Genomic DNA, 18,928 nt, shown 5'->3' with positions numbered 1-18,928 from the left:
CTTCTTTTAAACGTTGTGTTCTTCTGCTTAGTTTACAAAAAGCTTTCATTACTTGAGCAGTTGAGACAGACTGCATACTGATTTTAAAAGTTTAGATTTTCCATACTTTAAGTTACCATACGCAATACTTTTGCTGATAGAGCTATTTCGCCATTTTATAATTCTTTCTTGGCTACTGAGAATGTGTTTTGGGTGATTGCCTGTTAATTGTTGTTCTACTGATAATCTAATATTTATCACTTTCAATATTGTGAATTAATGATATTAACCATGGGATGAGTTATCCAGATACAAAACTATGTTTCTATGATAGGTGTTTGTCTTCCTTACCTTCTGTTTGGTTAACAAGATATGTGTGATTATGGTAATTTCAGCTTTCTTGTGTTTCTATGGAGAACATGAGTTCAGGGACACTACAAAAAATAATTATGCTCGCCATAGTGACCACACGTCGCTGAAAGTCAGTTTGTCATCGCAAACGATCAACGGCTACGGCGTTGGGTCGGCAGATCACCCGTCGCTAAAATCGGCAACGCAATTGCTCAACGCCATGGTTTTTTGGCGTCGCTAAAAGATCTAGTGACGGAAAAACCTCACCATCGCAACAATTTGCGAATTGCCGTTGCTAAATTTTATTTATAAAATAAATTAAAAACCTGGTGACCGTAAAATTTCCACACTAAATTATTTATTAGAATAAAAAAATTACACAAAAATAATGAATGCCATTTTTTTATTATGGATAATAGTTTGACAAAAAGAATAAAACAAATTAATTTTAGTCATGATTCATGAACTACAATAAAGCTCTATTGTACTGTAAGAAAAGTTCTTTTACACTTGGCTAGTTTTCTATTCTTCTTGATCCAGATCTAATCGGTAATGAACTGCAGTAGGCACTCGTGGTAGATCTTCAGGCGCTTGGATGTTTACATTGTTGTTGATGTGGCAGTTGTTCAATCTCTCTCCTTTTTTGAATTCAAAACATATGGAACATACAGCACGTCACAACCATTGCAGTTTCAAAACAAGGAAAGGACCAAGAGAGGTAGTTCAAATCAACTCACCTTAGCCTTGGCCTCCTGACAGGCTTCATTTCTGACATCCTAGATGAGAATACAAATACATATCATAAAACAAAGTCCACCTCTCATTTATGAATCCCTCCTTTGTATCAAGAACTGAAAAATAAAACAAATACCCTCAAAATTTGCAGCACTAATCAAAGCCATAAATGGAGTATTGGCTCTGCAAGGTAACCAAAACACAATCACAGAAGGTTCAAACCTATAGAAACTATACACTCAAACTAGTGATTACGATCTTCCATCTACATTATGAAGTCAAAACCAGACATCAAACAATGCGGTTAGTGATTTGGTAAGCCTTTAATGTTGTTTCAAAGGTTGCAGATTTACTATTTACTACAAATCTTTCTATTATACAGAAACCCTAACCAAAGCAAAACATACTTACATACTTTTCCATCCTTCAGTCAGATTATATCAAAGCATAATAGATTGATCAGTATGAAACTTCTTAATGCCTTTAGAGCATCTACATATAGCAGAAGAATATTGGTCATAAAGCCAATATTTCAAATAATAGAAATTATTTTGACAGGAAGGGGCCACAAACACACATATAGCAGAAATATATTGGTCATCAAGCCAATATTTCATTAACTCTTTCAACAAACCAAAAAGAGTTATTAACAATAAAAGAGAGAAAATGAATTTCACCATTAACAAACTAATGTATTGATGAAAGTCCAAAGTAAAGTTAGGGAGAGGGCCTCTACCAAAAGATATCTAAAGAACAATAGGAGACAGAAGAGAAACAAATCGAGTCAAACCTGGCATCCCATCTGACTAAATGTTAAATTCATCTAGTGCGTGACCATTTATTTCTTCCCTGTAAATCAGAAATCACAGGTAGAAATATTATGAAAGTTAGTCGAGAGCATTAACAAGTACGATACATATGAAAAGCACTACTAGTTTCCAATAACCAATCCGATATCATCATATGACAACTGAAGATAACAAAAAGCTGCAGTACTGGACACAATAGTCTTACCAGGAATCAAATTGTTGTTATAGCCATACAATATTGCAACATGAGCTATCCACATAAACAATGATGCAGTAATAAACTTCGTTATTACTCCAGCAATTCTTATCTCCAATCTGTAAAGTAAACAAAAATTTAAGACTAACATATTAACACATCAAGATGATAGTAGAGCTATTTCAAAGAGAGAAATCATAGTCAATGACTCAATGGAATATGAGGCTTATTGACATAAGAACCACTAAGCAAGATTATATATATATATATATATAATCTATATATATATATATATATATATATATTGCTATCAGGGCTGTTAATCAGTTTTGCAAACCATGCATAGGTTTCTGCCTCAAGATTCAGTCAGTGATGCATTAGTAGCACATACCAATAGTTCAATTCAGTCAGTGAAGTCACCAAATATGAACTGAAACTCCGAACTAAATCTTTTATCTCTACCTAAAGATGATAAAGTAACAATCTTTGTGCTTAGTGATCTTATCTACTCACTAGAACTCAAAAGTAGAAACAAATAATCATATCTGATACCTATAAACAGGAAGAACTAAAACAGATCATAACATTGGTGTACATAAGTAAAAGTCCAATCAAAATAATTCTATCTAATGATGAAGTGAACTACAAGCTCCAGGGTTTTACTGGGTACTGCCAAGTAGTTCAAGTCAATCTATATTCTGGGAAAGACCAAAACTTTCCCAATGCAACCAATTAAACAAGCAAACGCAGTGACCATTTGACACTAAAATTCAAAATCAAACCGCCTTTGAACAAAGGAGCATAGCATAAAAGTGATCCAGAATGACCACAACCCTCAGAGACATATAATCAAACACTATAGCAGTGGAGAAGCAAAGTTTCTTTTTGTTTTCGTGCACTGGAGTTGAGAAGCAGAAACTTCACTTGAAGAAATCTTACAATGGACGTCGAGAGAATTAACAAGTCTAATGAAAACAAAAGTAACGAAGTGCTCATTTTTAATCATACCTTTGATCCATTAGCCCCCAGACGATCAAAAGCAAAGTCCAGAATCTACAGACCTAAGAAATACCCAGTGAGGCTACAATTGCATTACTGCATAAATGAATTGTACACAGTACACTCCAATCATCTAAACTAAGTGAAATCTCGTGTAGAGTAAGACCCAATTCAAGGAAATGTTTGTGTGTGTGTGTGTGTGTGAGAGAGAGAGAGAGAGAGAGAGAGAGAGAGAGAGAGAGAGAGAGAGTTTCTTAATTTTTAGCATCGGCTTGGCGTTACCATCGCAAAATTAACGACGACGTTAATGTCATCGCACTGCCGTTGCAAAAATTAGACGAACGGCCACGGCAAATCCATAGTGGGGTACTGTCTTCTGTTGGAAATATGATGTTCCTGGTATAATGTTTAGTAATTAACTTAAATATTTAAGATGAAGGATTGAAATTGGTTGATCATTGTACCCAAAGTATCATAACTACTGCAGAAGTTGGTGTCTATTCTATCATAACCGTGTTTTCATGTTTGCTACGTACCCAAAGGTTGCAAACTTAAAGCATATATATCTCTACGATATTCAAGATGTATTGTTGCCTTTGTAGTCATTAACATAAATATTTAGCAAATCAATGTCCAACCCTTAGTATGTCTTCTGTTATCATGGGTTAAATAGCTTAAATAACCCTTATTATGAATTTGTACTTATTATTGATAGGAGCATTTTGTGCGACGTTCTTAACATGTTTTTACCTCAATTTGTACTTTGCTTAGCCCTTATTGTTGTACTATTGAGTCATTGAGTCGTAGTAAGAGTCTTGGACGGTATTAGATGCATTTTTGTGCTTACATGAGTTAAAAATGCACAATTGGTCTAGAGTCCTAGTTTGACTAGGAATCTTTGTTAGGTTTTGAAACTAATTATCTCTTACTTATGATTTTATTTTCTTATTTTCAGATTTGATTGAAGAGATAATTAAAGAAAAAGAGTTGGAGCCAAGTCATGCAACAATTAAAGATGATCATTAAAATGTTAAATGCATAAAACATGACATGTTTTAGGGAATAAAACATGACATGTTTTAGGGAATAAAACATGGCATGTTTTAGGGATTAAAGCATGGCATGTTTTATGGAATAAAACTTTCCATGATTTAAGGGATTAAAGCATGACATTATTATAGGAAGAAACAAGCAATTTCAAACCCTCCATCTTTCCTCTATATATACATGACTTCATCTCTCAAATAAAATCACTTCTCATTTGCATTCAAGAGCCAAACCTCTACTAAAATACTACCTCAAACATCCTTCACCAAAACAGCAAGCCATTCTCCCCATATACAAATTCCATCTCCACCGAAATCACCATTGAAGATACACCTCCAAGGTTCCTACAACGTGTGATTCTCGCAACTCTTCTCCACGGATTTGTTCGTTTTTGATTTTTTTACAATACTTTGTCTATGAAGATTGTAGTATGATGTTTGTGTGGGATTATTGTTTTGTATTAAGAATCGAAATTTTCATATTATTTTATTGGATTTTTGGTTCTTTGCCAAATTGATGGTTTCCTATAATTAATGAGTTTGTATTTCTATTGTTGTGTTCTAATCATCTTTCTCATACTTTTAGATAATTTTCAAATATGTGCATATGAATTTAGTGCTTGGATGCAGTCCCTAAGATTGTGTTTGAGTGCTAGATTCATCAACCATATTGACACAAATCGAATCATGCCCTAAGTGAGTTCGGTTTGTGTTGATTAAAAGTGGTAAAAATTCTGGAAATTTGCATGTGAAACCATGGTGGGTGACGCCATACATGAAACATGTCTCCAACAAAGATTTGGTGCTTAAATGTAATCTTGTTTGATTTCTACTCTAAGTGTTATTGAATTCGATTGCATGCAAATTTAGATAAGACTCTAAGTCAATCTAAATGTTAATTGAAATCTTGCATGATTAGATGATCCCCTAAGGCTCTAATTGTATTGGTGTCTAAAAACTATGTAATTGGTCGAATTAGAATAGATGATAGGTTCGAACTTGTAATTATGTGATGTAATGGTAAATTTGGTTTAAGTTTGTTAAAGAGAAGTCAATCATGTAAATAGTCATTTATGTTTTATTTTAGTAGTTAATAATCAATCTCAAACCCCCCATTATTTGTTAACACTAAAAGTTTAGAGTTCCCTTCAATTCCCCGGAAAGAACGATCCCTGCTTATTCTATACTAACGATGATGTTTTACAGGGTTTATTATAGACGTTTTAACAAAACGCTCTATTATTAAACCCAATCTTTGTTTTTCAAATTTCTAATATTGTACTTTTTAAAATAAAAATATCTAAATAATAAGAAATTCACTCTTGACAGTGATATATGTTGTATATGTAAATCCTAAATATAAAAATAGCCAGAATTCGTCCATAAGCATTAAAAAAAGAATAGGCTAAAAAGAAAATAAAAAATAACAGGATAAGAGTAAATCAATATGCTGAAATCATAAATACGGACTGATGAGATAGAAAAAAATAGTCAAAGCAAAGTAAGTAAATAAATAGGGTTCGAGTTCCATAGAAAATATGAAAGTTATTGTCTATAATGATAGGCAAATAGCAAATAAAAGACTTGAACAAAATTTTTATTCCTCCACTTGATATTTTAAAAATAGGTTTTGATTGAACTTTTGAATTTACTGAAATTCAATAAGTCAACAATGGAATTGGATTCCGTTGGATGGTACTAACGGAATCGATTGCTAAGGCCCATTTCTTATTGTTATTGATTCAATTAACCGATCAACTTATTTTGTTATCGAACATTTATTTATTTTTGATTTCAGCCATTTTCGCAAAAATTTTTGACATATTTAATTATGAGAATAAATCCTACTACTTCTGGTCCTGGGGTTTCCGCACTTGAAAAAAAAAAACCTGGGGCGTATTGCTCAAATCATTGGTCCGGTACTGGATGTAGCTTTTCCACCCGGCAAGATGCCTAATATTTACAGCGCTCTGGTAGTTAAGGGTCGAGATACCGCTGGTCAACAAATTAATGTAACTTGTGAAGTACAGCAATTATTAGGAAATAATCGAGTTAGAGCTGTAGCTATGAGTGCTACAGAGGGTCTAACGAGAGGAATGGAAGTGATTGACAGAGGAGCTCCTTTAAGTGTTCCAGTCGGCGGAGCTACTCTAGGACGAATTTTTAACGTACTTGGAGAGCCTGTGGATAATTTAGGTCCTGTAGATACTCGTACAACATCTCCTATTCATAGATCTGTGCCTGCCTTTATACAGTTAGATACAAAATTATCTATTTTTGAAACAGGAATTAAAGTCATAGATCTTCTAGCCCCCTATCGTCGTGGAGGAAAAATCGGACTTTTTGGGGGAGCTGGAGTGGGTAAAACAGTACGCATTATGGAATTGATCAACAACATTGCCAATGCTCACGGGGGTGTATCCGTATTTGGCGGAGTGGGTGAACGTACTCGTGAAGGAAATGATCTTTACATGGAAATGAAAGAATCCGGCATAATTAATGAACAAAATATTGCCGAATCAAAAGTGGCTCTAGTCTATGGTCAGATGAATGAACCACCCGGAGCTCGTATGAGGGTTGGTTTAACCGCCCTAACTATGGCAGAATATTTCCGAGATGTTAATGAACAAGATGTACTTTTATTTATCGACAATATCTTCTGTTTTGTCCAAGCAGGATCTGAAGTATCCGCTTTATTGGGCAGAATGTCTTCTGCTGTGGGTTATCAACCCACCCTTAGTACCGAAATGGGATCTTTACAAGAAAGAATTACTTCTACTAAAGAGGGGTCCATAACTTCTATTCAAGCAGTTTATGTACCTGCGGACGATTTGACCGATCCTGCTCCGGCCACGACATTTGCACATTTAGATGCTAATAGAGCGTTTTGTTAAAACGTCTATAATAAACCCTGTAAAACATCATCGTTAGTATAGAATAAGCAGGAGTAGAGACTTAAGCTAAGCAAACTAATTATTGCACAAAAACAACAAGGAAAGGTAAATGTAAAGATAGAATCAAAAGAGGAGTAGAGACTTAGGCATTGCACCTAGCCTTACTCATGCACAAATGTAACTCAAGATTAATGCATAACATGTTTGACAAACTTCCCCTAGTGCTTTGGTGAAGCTACCAAGAAACCAACTAATCATGCAATTTAACAAAGTCTTTTGGAGCCAAATTAAATCACAAAACCTTAGTCCCAATTATATTACCTTATAATACAAGTGGGCTATGTACCACAAGCATAACACCCCCTTAGAGTAATTACACTCATGGCACAAGCATTAAGTTCAAGGTAAGAAATTCAAGCAACTTAATATTTCCCGTAAGAAATATTAAGCCACCACCTAAATGCTACCCATGCTCACGGATTCAAGAAGTTGTCAAGTTCAAGTTCCGATTCATTAATTACCTAAACATGTTTCTAGGTGACAAAACTAGCAATACATTTAGTAAGCATTTTAAGTTTAGAAGCCCATAGATTCAACATGCATCAACATCAATTAAAAGTAAAATGAATTCATTAACACATGAGTTTGGCTAGGGCTAGCCTAGCCTCAAATCTAACTACTTACAACCCATTAAATACAACAAACCCTTGAAAATGAAATACATCAAAAGAGAAGTAGAGTAAAGAGAGAAGAGATTACCAAGGGTTTGGTACAAATGATACCAAACCGTACCTCTAAAGGTTTACTACCCACAAAGATGTAATAAGAAAGAAAATGCTTCTAAGTATGGTATTAATGGGTTCTAACAAAAGAAGAACTCCATGAAAACCATACTTTATCCACACAATCTAGGAACAAAGAACAAGGGTTGAGAAAGAGTATGAGTAGATGATGAAGAGAGTGAAGTGACCCAAATCTATGAAACAAGTTTGTGATTGATCAAGGGTGTAAAGGATCTTTAGTTTTTGGTGAAAACTCAAGACACTATACACTTTTCTTTGCACAACTTGATATCTATGACTTAGGCCTAAGAAAACTATGTTAAAACTATGGAAAATATGAAGTTTTGATGGAGTTTTAGTGTGGTGAAGGAGAATGCACGAATTTGGGAAGAATGAGGGTATTTAAAGGCCTTAAGGTCACAAATGAATGGTGGAGATGTAAGGGAATGAATGGCTAGATATGGTGGACAAATGTGGAAGCACAAATTGTGGATTTTGTTCTTGAAATGGTCCCCTTCATTTGTCTTCTTCTATTTTAAATTTAAATTCCCAATTCATGGAGCACAAATTGTGAATCTTTTTCTTGAAATTATCTCCTTCATTTGTCTTCTTCTATTTTAAATTTAAATTGTAAATTAAAATTTATAATTCATAATTCACCAATATGCATCATTGACTTATTGACTTTAACCACCAGCATTTCCGGCAACCACCTTCACATCGCCGGAGTTTAACCGGCATTTTCCGGTGTTGACTTTTGTTTTCTTGTGAAATCTCCACATTTGCTCTTTTTGGTTTGAAACTTTCACCCGAATCCATAATGTGAGCTAAATCCACTATTTTTGACGTATTTCCGATCATTTGCACATTTTCCTAGCATGAGTAAGAAACGTAATAAGAAATAAATAAATATACAAAAATATAAAGAAAAAGAATAAAAATAAGACAAACATTACTAGGTTAATATTAACCTAACAATTTCTCCACCCTTTCTTCCTCTTCTGTCAATCTTTTCTCTATGTTGTTTTTCCTTGGTTCTTATCTCTCTTTCTTCTGTTCTTCACTCAATAGAGTACCAGTAGCAACATCTCAACTCATTACCTTCTCCATATTCTAATTATCTAATACCCCATCCATTACCCCAACAGCTTAAATCCATTTTTGTTTTGCATTTGTTAAAACTCATATCATCATTATCAAGTCTGTCCATGTAAAACTCAAAGCAAATACTGATATCAACTGATGGGATTCTAAACCAGAAGATCAGTACTAGGTGAGTAAAATCTACAAGCTTATTTGCAGCCCAAATTTATTAGAACCTTGTATTCGAAATTTAATCTATGGGTTTCAATAGAACATAAAATCTGGATTGATCTCCATATCCAACCTCCAACTACCGGAGGAAAAAACGAATGGTCGTCATCCGTGAACTGGAAATCGAAAAAATAGAGAAATATAAATGGCCCATGAAAGAGGAATTCAATCGGCGAGGAGATTTATAAGCCTTAGTCGAAAATTCAGTGATTTTCCAAAGCTTTGTCGCAGAGGGAGTAAGTAAAGAGGCTAAGAGTAAATAGAACAAAGAAGATGAAAAAGAGACCATTAGATTCACAAAAGCACACGTGTGGTGATCTCGTCAAAAGATTAGGTATCTCGGCTTGGGAATAGGTTAAGAAAGAATCTGGATCCCTTGTTCTTGCCCCCGACCCCTCACCGTAACGGAGGGCAACCTGAAAAATTCGCTGAAGTCAGAACCACCCTGTTACTTGCACTCCAGTCAGTCTCCACGTTTCATATCCACACCACGTGCACTTGTGTGGTGCCTATTTAACAGTGGCATTTCCGTCATTCCACACTCGAGAAACTACTGGCCTCTCTTTCAGATCTCCTCTGCCGCTTCTCCCCTACTTCCTTTCCTACTTGTCCTTTTCCGATGAATCCGATCAGTCAGAACCAGACAAGCTCCCCTTTCCACTCCCAGACAAATATACTCTCCTCCAATCCCCTCCCGCCGCGTGGAACCTATCACTTTCCCCTCCTCTCCTTCGTCAACTAATTAAAAAAAAGCACGACCCCCTTCCCCACTCACCATCCGCCACGTGTTTCGGCGGACTTTCCTAATGTTCAAACGGCATTTCCAAAGCCCCGTACCGATTCCTCCGTCGGATCTCTTAATCCAACGGTCCACATCGCTTCTGCTTTCTTTGTTTTCAATTTTAGTTTCCGCGAGCAGTGTCCCACTCACCACTTCACCTGCTGCTGCCTCTCTGAGAGCTCAGAGCTCCGCCGCAGCAGATCCCTCCCCCCCTCTCTCTCTCTCTCTCTTTCCTTCAATGGCGTCTCTAGCCTTCACCGCCGCGCCGCTCCCCTCTCTCAGATCCCGGACCACCTTCTCCAAATCCCTCTTACTAAAACCGAGTCCGAGGCTCCGAGTCCAAACCCGACCCGGCCCGCTCAGATCCGCCGCGCTCGGCTTCAACAAAACCCTCAGTCCTCTCTTTGCCTTCCCCAAACTCGCCGACTCCGCCGCTCCCATCTTCGCCCCCCTCCGTAGCCGCGGCCTCACCGTCAAGGCCGCCGCAACCGGCGGCTCCTCCGTCGCTCCGGCCAAGCAGCCATGGCAGGGCGCGGCGATGAAGCCGCTAATCGCGTCCATCGCCACCGGAGTGATCCTCTGGTTCGTGCCGACTCCCGCCGGTGTCACAAAAAACGCGTGGCAGCTACTCGCGATTTTCCTCGCCACCATCGTCGGAATCATCACGCAGCCGCTGCCTCTTGGCGCCGTCGCGCTCTTAGGCCTCGGAGCTTCGGTCCTGACCAAGACCTTGACATTCGCCGCCGCCTTTTCCGCCTTCGGCGATCCCATCCCCTGGCTCATCGCCCTGGCTTTCTTCTTCGCCCGAGGCTTCATCAAAACCGGCCTCGGAAACCGAATCGCCTACCAGTTCGTCTCCCTCTTCGGTAGCACCTCCCTTGGATTAGGCTACAGCTTGGTCTTCAGCGAGGCCTTGCTAGCTCCGGCGATCCCCTCCGTCTCTGCTCGCGCCGGCGGCATTTTCCTTCCTCTGGTGAAGTCGCTCTGCGTCGCCTGCGGGAGCAATGTCGGCGACGGAACGGAGAACAAGCTCGGATCGTGGCTGATGCTGACGTGTTTTCAGACGTCGGTGATTTCGTCGGCTATGTTCTTAACGGCCATGGCCGCGAATCCTTTGAGTGCGAATTTAACGTTTAACACGATTAAGAAGACGATTGGGTGGACGGATTGGGCTACAGCGGCGATCGTTCCCGGGTTGGTGTCGCTGATGGTGGTGCCGTTGTTGCTGTATGTGATTTACCCGCCGTCGGTGAAGAGCAGCCCTGACGCGCCCAAACTTGCCAAGGAGAGGCTGGAGAAGATGGGGCCGCTGTCGAAGAACGAGACTATAATGGCCGGGACTCTCTTTCTTACGGTACCGTTTTCTTTTCCTGTTACCATTTTTTACTCAATGTTGTACACCATTTGCTTATCTTGTGCTTTTTTGTTTGTGAATCAATATTGGGCGTTTAAAGTGATATGCAATACGTTGGTTAAGTTACTCTAGTGATAAATTCTGACGGTTTTAAAGTTACTCTAGTGGTATTACTATTGGACGTTGGCTTCGGGTTTCTTGGTTGAAGTATTATGTAGCAATTGCGCAATTAGAGTATGAGAAGAAACTGAAGTATGCACTACACTTGTCTCAGTTGTCTGACATCTTTTCTGGTTTACGCTTCAATCATTTCTAACACATTTAACATTTAGTCCGATTGAAAAATACTTACTTTAGCTGCAGATGAAGAACGGCCTTTTTTGTTTGCTTTACTTTTGTGAAAACACAGTGCAATCTGCCTTGTAACATCGTATGCTTTCAAGTTAATGTGTGCTTCTTGAAGAGCTGTGTTAGTGTTATCTTTTCAAGAGCTAGTGATTAGCTTCTGGCTTTAGTAAAAGGAAGAATGTATCATTCATCATTTGCATGCCTGGTGCCTTTTGCTAACTAAGCTCATGCTTCGTTTTAGTTTTGTATTTGGAGGAATGCAAGTTATGCAACTAAGGGCCTAGGGTTTATAACCTGTGAAGTCTGGCTGGTCCTATAGTGGTGAGAATGGCATCCGACAAGAGGGCATTAGGAGTTGCATAGCCATTTACCAGATGCAATTTTAAGTATTGTTATGGTTTCCTTGGTGATTTTGTTTTGGTTTTGGAGACAGATGAGGTTCTTATAGTGGTTGATAGGAAAATCGATCATATAGTTTTCATAATCACAATATCGCTTTTATCTCGAGCATAATACTTTACAGCTCAAGTTTTTGGTTGTCCACTTAGTAGTTGTGGGAATAGGGGAGATTTAGGGGATAGGGGAGGTTTATGATTTACTTTTTATCCCTTCTACGCCTTTCTGATTACTATAGCCTGACAAGATCACTGTGGTAATGGGCTAATGATGCTGTAAGTTATTTTGTTTGCAAAATGGACACGAAGTTGGTGATGCATACCTGCTCACGAGGATGCATATGCAAATGTATCTTCTCATACAGAAATATTTATGTTAATTGTCTCACTCTTCTCTCTTTTAACATATCAGGTAGGGCTGTGGATATTTGGAGGAATGTTAGGTGTCGATGCTGTTACAGCTGCCATTCTTGGACTATCAGTTCTCCTTGTGACTGGTGTTGTTACCTGGAAGGAGTGCTTGGCCGAGTCAGTTGCCTGGGACACCCTTACGTGGTTTGCTGCACTTATTGCAATGGCTGGGTATCTCAACAAATATGGCCTTATCTCCTGGTTTAGCGAAACTGTAGTAAAGGTTTGTCTTATCTGGCTTTTAGTCTACGTAGTTGTACTATTGTGCCTGATTTTTATGTCACCGAAATTGTTATGTTGTTTGAAAGTTAAGATGTGCATGCGGTTCCTTTGTTTTTGTTTGAGTAATTGTGGTACTCTCAAACCTTACTGCATGAAGTGGTCCCATTTTCTCATACATTATGGTCCCACAGATCTCTATTTGTATGAGAATTTCTGTTGGCAATTTCTTAAAAATAGCTAAAGAGGTTGTAAACAAAGTTCTAAACTAGCTTACAGAGTGAATAAGATTGAGCAATCCATATTCCTATTTTGATAGTTTATTTCCTGTCTTAATTTACGGGATTTATAATTTCCTAGATTTTAATTCTAGCTTTAGCCACGCTTAGCATGTTACTAATTCTATGTGTGACTTTAACAAACTTACAAAAGTGCATACAGTATGCCTTAAACAAATAAGATTGCTCTGAAAATCTATATATTCAGGCATCTTTAGTTTTAAACTATCTTGATTATAAACTGTAGGATTCCGTGTATCTACTGCATGCATCTTTCTCTCTGGCGGATTCTTTAACAATGATTCTGCTTCTTTTGCAGTTTGTTGGTGGATTGGGTCTTGGATGGCAGCCAGCTTTTGGCATTCTTGTTCTTCTGTATTTCTACTCTCACTATTTCTTTGCTAGTGGAGCTGCTCACATTGGCGCGATGTTTACAGCATTCTTGTCTGTGGCTAGTGCTCTTGGTACTCCACCATACTTCGCCGCCATGGTGCTTGCATTCCTCTCCAACCTCATGGGTGGCCTGACCCATTATGGGATCGGGTCAGCTCCTGTTTTCTATGGCGCTGGCTATGTTCCTCTAGCGCAGTGGTGGGGCTATGGATTTCTTATGTCTGTCGTCAATATCATCATCTGGCTCGGTGTTGGAGGGTTTTGGTGGAAGTTCATTGGTTTGTGGTGAAAATCTGCCGACCTACAATTTGGTGTTGTGTCTTGACGTTTGCCCGACTCGGATACAATTTCCTTTAATTCTCTTACATGGAAATAATCTTCAAGTTAGGCAGACATGCGGGTAAAAAGTGGTTCAAATAGGAGGTTGAATTAGTGCAGAAATTAGAAATTGTACCCCCAAATTTTGACGTAGCATGACAGTTTTCTGCATTTGATGATGATCCTTTGTTTATGCTTGAATGTACGCTCATCATGTACCACATTCTTTCTTAGAAGTATCTCTCGGATAATCACAGCAACATGATGGCTTTTGATGTATGACATCTTATAAAACTAGCACGCAACAGCCCGCCGCTTGTAGACCTGATAACCATTCAGGCATATGCGACCTGGAATCCGACTCAAATTTGCTCTCTTCCCATCCCTGATGCATAGGCTACACCTCATATACCTCCGATCCCATGTAGCCATGTCTGTTGGTGCCATACCAATCTATCAGCATTACCCTTTAAACTCAAAGGTAACGCAATAGTACGAACCTCATGGTATGAGATTAACCATATAAATTATAGAATCATAAGAGGATTGAGAGGATAATTATCTAATAATCTGTTTCACTTACCGTAAAGGCTCGTACAAAGGAAGCTTATATATAGAGTACAAATGTTCTATGACCCTAAGACTACAAGCTACCATATACAATATAACTACAAGTGTATTTCATGCCTCATATTAACACTTCCCCTCAAGTTGAGCCATACACACACATCAACCATGTCTAACTTGTTTAGTAAGTCATAGAAATACTTTTGGCCGACATACAGTATATGTCATCTTCTCTTTACTAGGAACAAAAGCTTATTACAATCATGCAACACTAGATTTTGTTTAAAATCCGATTGTCATAAATAAATGTATAATGCTTTTGAGTTTGGCACCTCTTAATACCTCTCTCTAACGTGACATTTTCCGGCGAAATCTCCTCCCATTCCGGTCACCGGACCGGTAGGAGGGGACCCACCCCGGCGAGATGCCAGGCTGGCATGACCTGCCACATAATATTCGGCTTAGGTGCCGGCGCCGTCCAAAGTAGCTCGCCAAAAATCAACGCACAGTGCTCAGTAAACTTAAGTTTTAAAGGGTCAAAGGTTGGCGCACCGCAGGCCATTGACTTGACATCTGTTGTGTGCAGGTCTCATAGGGCTGACACATTGGAATACAGGCTACGAGGCGCTGGATCCCCCGTTTTCAGCACCCATAACATTTGGTACTAAAGTAAGGGTCCTCGTCAGCACGACTTTTCCAGCTTTACGAAGGTCACCCTAAACGAAAATGAGAATCCTCCATCTCCTCCTCTGGAGGGCGACATACTTTCGCTGAGGTTGTTTCCCGATTCAGAACCCACGACCGGGGAACCATTAGAAACATATTTTTCAGAATAATGTTGATGTACGTTCAATTTGACATATTACTAAAAGTTTCACTTTTGGTTATTTGTTACAAGAATGTGTACAAGTGTTATTTTTGTTTTCCTTAATGCATGAATGGTTTGGAATATATAAACGGAAGATTTCATAGAATTGAATTCCACCGGTTTAAAATTATGGTGACGATTGAGAATTTATAGTTCGAATTGAACTAACACATGAAACCTTAGGGGGAGCGGCAAAACTATAATAGGTTTGTGTTGCACGGTCTTGACCTCGGTTGAGAAGTTCTGTTTGTGGCTTAGTTTAACCCCACAAAGACGTTAAATGGAAAAAAAAATTTCTCCGGCCACCGGAATCTTGTTGGACCGCCGCCAAAGCTGCCATTACAGCCCTGCCAGACCGATGCAGCCTTGCAGGCTCTCTGCAGGCCTCTTTGTTGGCCCTACACGCCTCCCCGCAATAGCCCTGCACGGCACCCCTGCAGCTGCCCTGCAACTACCCTACAACCCACATGCCGTGACCCCTGCAGCTGCCTTGCAGGCCCCTTGCCGAGACTCTTGCAGCCCCCTGCCGAGCCCCTGTAGTCCCCTGCAGGGCTCCTCCACAGCCAATGCACAGCCTCTCCGCAGCCCCTACCAATCTCCCATACAGCCCCCCGCATGGTATCCCTGCAGCTTCGCCTTGGCTTATTGTCTAGGCCCTGCAACCCCGTTACGTCTCTACAACATCATTCCATAGTCTTTTGCCGATCATAGTTTTTGATCAAATGACATAGTGCTTACTCTTTGGCACCCAATTAAGCTCATGTGATTTTTCTACATATCTATGATGCCATTATGCACATTAAAGGATCACAATTTGTTTTGACCCTTATTTTTCAAATTTTTATCTTCAATTAGAGAGTGTTCGCCTTGTCTTTTCAAAGACTAATTATTTTTATAATTTACTTGTAGATGTCATCTAGCGAGATCGAGTGTTTAGCAGATTGTAGAACTACCCACACATTTTTGCGGGATAAGCAACTTTTCAAAAAATTTGTGCCTTACAAATGCTCTGTGACTTGTATTATTGGGACTGATCAATTGATCAAGGGCGTGTATAGCACAATTCTTGCTACCTAATGGTACTCTCATAACAGTCAGAGATGCACTTTATGCACCAGAGGGGAACTGAACCTTACTCAGTTTTAAGGATATTTGTGCAAACAATTATCACTTGAACACCAAAGTTGTGAATGGAACTGAATATCTCTGTGTTACCACTGAATTCAGACGTCATCGTCATATTTTAGAGAGGTTTGCACATGTTAGTAGTGGATTGTACTTTACCACACTACGTGCCATTGAATCTAATGTAGTTAACCAATCCATCTGTGATTTTGATGCTTACAAGCTATGGCATGATTGTCTTGGTCATCTTGGACGTGATATGATGATTCGTATACTTAAAAATTCACATGATCATCCATTTTTCAAATCCAGAGAGCATGTGGGAACCCATACGCAATAAATGATGGTGGCAAGGTTGTGGCACCTGTGTCCGGCCATGGCTCGGCCTCACGGCCAACCAAGGGTATTCCACAGTCTTCTAAGGCCGTGATGGAACCTATGGAGCTATGCCATGCTTTTACCGCGATTTGTAATGTCCATAAATAATTTTGTAGAGGTTGTGCGTACGCAAAGATGCTGGCTAAGCCTTCCTTTGCAGTTGATAATACACAGAACATACTATTCTTACAAAGGATCCAAGATGATATGTGGACCAATAACACCAGAGTGATGAGCATTTAGATACTTTATGGTTCTGGTGGATGCATCGACATGCTGGTGATATGTCATCTATTTTCCACACGCAATACTGCATTTCTGAAGCTCATTGTTCAAATAATTAAGCTCATGGCTCACCACCTTGACCATCTGATTAATTCTATTACACTAAATAATACAGGAGAAATCACTTTGAAGACATTTGATGATTATTATAGGTCAATCGGGATAGATGTTGAACATCCCGTACCCCATATTCATTCGTAGAATGGATTAGCATAAGCGACAATTAAGTGGTTGATGCTCATAGCTAGAGCCCTAGTTATGCAAATTAATTTACTCATAACTGCTTGGGGATATGCAATCATGCATGCAGTGGTACTTATTCGTTTCAGACCTACAACCAAGCAACCTAATAGCGCGTACCAGTTGGTAACTGGATCTGAGCCTGACATTTCACATTTACGCATATTTGGTTGCACGGTTTATGTGCTTATTAGGCCTCCACTGTATAAGAAAATGGGTCTACAGAGACGAATGACAATTTATGTTGGCCATAATTCTCTAACGATTATTTGTTACATGGACCCTCAACATGAGACTTCTTTACTGCTAGATTTGCATATTATCACCTCGATGAGATATACTTCTCGCTTTTAGGGAAGATCAGAACATAGTTGTTCAACAGAGACATCGATAACTGATATGGTGTGCCCCCACTATGTCTCATTATGATTCCTGCACATCTCATTCTGAGATTAAAGTGAATGTATTTTGCAACTACATGAGGTGGTAGATTCGATGCCTGACACCTTTATGAATATTGCAAAAGTGACGAGATCAAGTATACTTGTTGCAAACTATCTTGTGAGGTTAGAAGTCTCGAACTCCGGGAAATATACCACCATACTCGGGCATGGCTTGGCCAAGCCTACCCTAGGTGGAGGTATGGCAACGGTGTCGGCCCCTCCTAAGAAAAGGAGGAGACCAAAAGGTTCCACAGACTTATAGCCAAGAAAAGGAGCTAAAGTACAGGCACAAAATGATCCATTCATAATATACTCGAATAAACCAAGCTTCGAGATTGTCTCTAATTATAGTATGTACATGAATCAGCACTTGATGATCTGAGGGAGTCTGAATTGTTGACATCAAAGAGCAAAGAAATCTCATTGAGCAAGTTAAATGCTCAAGAAGTCATGGATATGAATTCCATGTTGATTGATGATGTGTTTGCATATTCCGTCGCTTAGGAAATCATTGACAACAATGACATGGAACCGCGCTCAGTTAAAGAATGTCGACGAAGAGCATATTAGCCGAAATTGAAGGAAGAAATCCAGACGGAACTCAACTCACTGAATAAAGGCAAGTTTTCAGTCCGATTGTTGAATTATTGCTGAATGTTAAGCATGTTAGACATAAATGAGTTTTTTTTCGAAAGCTGAATGAGAAAGGCGAAGTTTTGCGGTATAAAGCACGGACTTGTTGCTCAATAATTCTCTCAGCGTCCTGGTGTTGACTAAGAGGAGATGTATTCTTCAGTTATGGATATCATTACATTCCGATCTCTGATAAGTCTAGTGGTTTCTGAAAAGCTAGACATGCAGCTCTTAGATGTGGTGATCGCGTATCTTTATGGGGATCTAGACATAGAAATATACATGAAGGTTCATGATGGATTTCAAGTACCCAAGTCAAGTAAACCACACAATACCTATGCTATTAAGTTATAACTCTCACTTTATGTCAGAACCCCGAAACTCAAATGATAAAACTCGAAATTGAAGTCATGAAAACTCTAAAACAATCTCAAATATATTGAAATCATCTTATAGTAATAATGTATCGAAACTGAGTTCATTGTACGACTCAGTCGACTTAATTAATACATAACCACTTTATAATTCAATTACTATAACAAATGGAAATGTAAAATTCTCTCAATCCTCACCACAAATAGAAGAAATAAACTTCGACAATCTTTAGAATAAGCCCTCAAATTCTGCTAATCCACACCTGCAGAACTATCCCCTACACCATCGAATACGTGCATCGGGATTGTAAACACAAACCCGGTAAGCTTTACAGCTCGTAAAAGTAAACCAACAATATAACACACATCGCATACAAAAGAAAATAACTAATGACATTTAAAGATAAATGTAC

At 38.9% G+C, this 18,928-nt stretch overlaps 2 protein-coding genes and 1 long non-coding RNA gene across 4 annotated transcripts; 2 read left to right on the top strand and 1 right to left on the bottom strand.

Moving 5' to 3' along the window:
• Positions 1 to 660: 660 nt before the first annotated feature.
• On the bottom strand, positions 661 to 3,164 carry LOC126789026 (uncharacterized). Of its 2 annotated transcripts, XR_007671468.1 has the most exons (5): positions 3,079 to 3,164; positions 2,080 to 2,189; positions 1,856 to 1,914; positions 1,068 to 1,181; positions 661 to 968 (listed from the first exon to the last, which is right to left on the bottom strand). It is a non-coding gene; the product is annotated as an uncharacterized LOC126789026 (long non-coding RNA). The 2 variants fall into 2 exon arrangements; XR_007671467.1 differs by lacking the exon at positions 3,079 to 3,164 and having other exon boundaries at positions 2,080 to 2,332.
• A 2,560-nt stretch (positions 3,165 to 5,724) lies between these two features.
• On the top strand, positions 5,725 to 7,009 carry LOC126787265 (ATP synthase subunit beta, chloroplastic-like). The gene is given in 2 exon segments (XM_050513178.1): positions 5,725 to 5,994; positions 5,996 to 7,009. Coding segments are annotated over 2 exon segments (1,062 nt in total). The 5' UTR covers positions 5,725 to 5,946.
• Positions 7,010 to 10,072: 3,063 nt separating this feature from the next.
• Positions 10,073 to 13,862, top strand: LOC126786309 (dicarboxylate transporter 1, chloroplastic). The gene is made up of 3 exons (XM_050512093.1): positions 10,073 to 11,240; positions 12,396 to 12,617; positions 13,211 to 13,862. The coding sequence occupies exons 1-3, from the start codon at positions 10,125 to 10,127 to the stop codon at positions 13,571 to 13,573; spliced, it is 1,701 nt and encodes a 566-aa protein (XP_050368050.1). The 5' UTR covers positions 10,073 to 10,124; the 3' UTR covers positions 13,574 to 13,862.
• The last annotated feature ends 5,066 nt before the right edge of the window (positions 13,863 to 18,928 follow it).

Source organism: Argentina anserina, chromosome 3 (genome assembly GCF_933775445.1).
Source record: "Argentina anserina chromosome 3, drPotAnse1.1, whole genome shotgun sequence".
Lineage (NCBI taxonomy): Eukaryota > Viridiplantae > Streptophyta > Magnoliopsida > Rosales > Rosaceae > Argentina > Argentina anserina.
The sequence above is the reverse complement of the archived record's forward strand: the minus strand, read 5'-3'. Positions and strand labels throughout refer to the sequence as shown.

Bases quoted from the DNA above. Each gene is read 5' to 3' on its own strand.
- LOC126786309 (XM_050512093.1), top strand. From the start codon at position 10,125: ATGGCGTCTCTAGCCTTCACCGCCGCGCCGCTCCCCTCTCTCAGATCC. The intron at 11,241-12,395 runs GTACCGTTTTCT...TTAACATATCAG, and splicing joins CCGGGACTCTCTTTCTTACG to GTAGGGCTGTGGATATTTGG. The intron at 12,618-13,210 runs GTTTGTCTTATC...CTTCTTTTGCAG, and splicing joins TTAGCGAAACTGTAGTAAAG to TTTGTTGGTGGATTGGGTCT.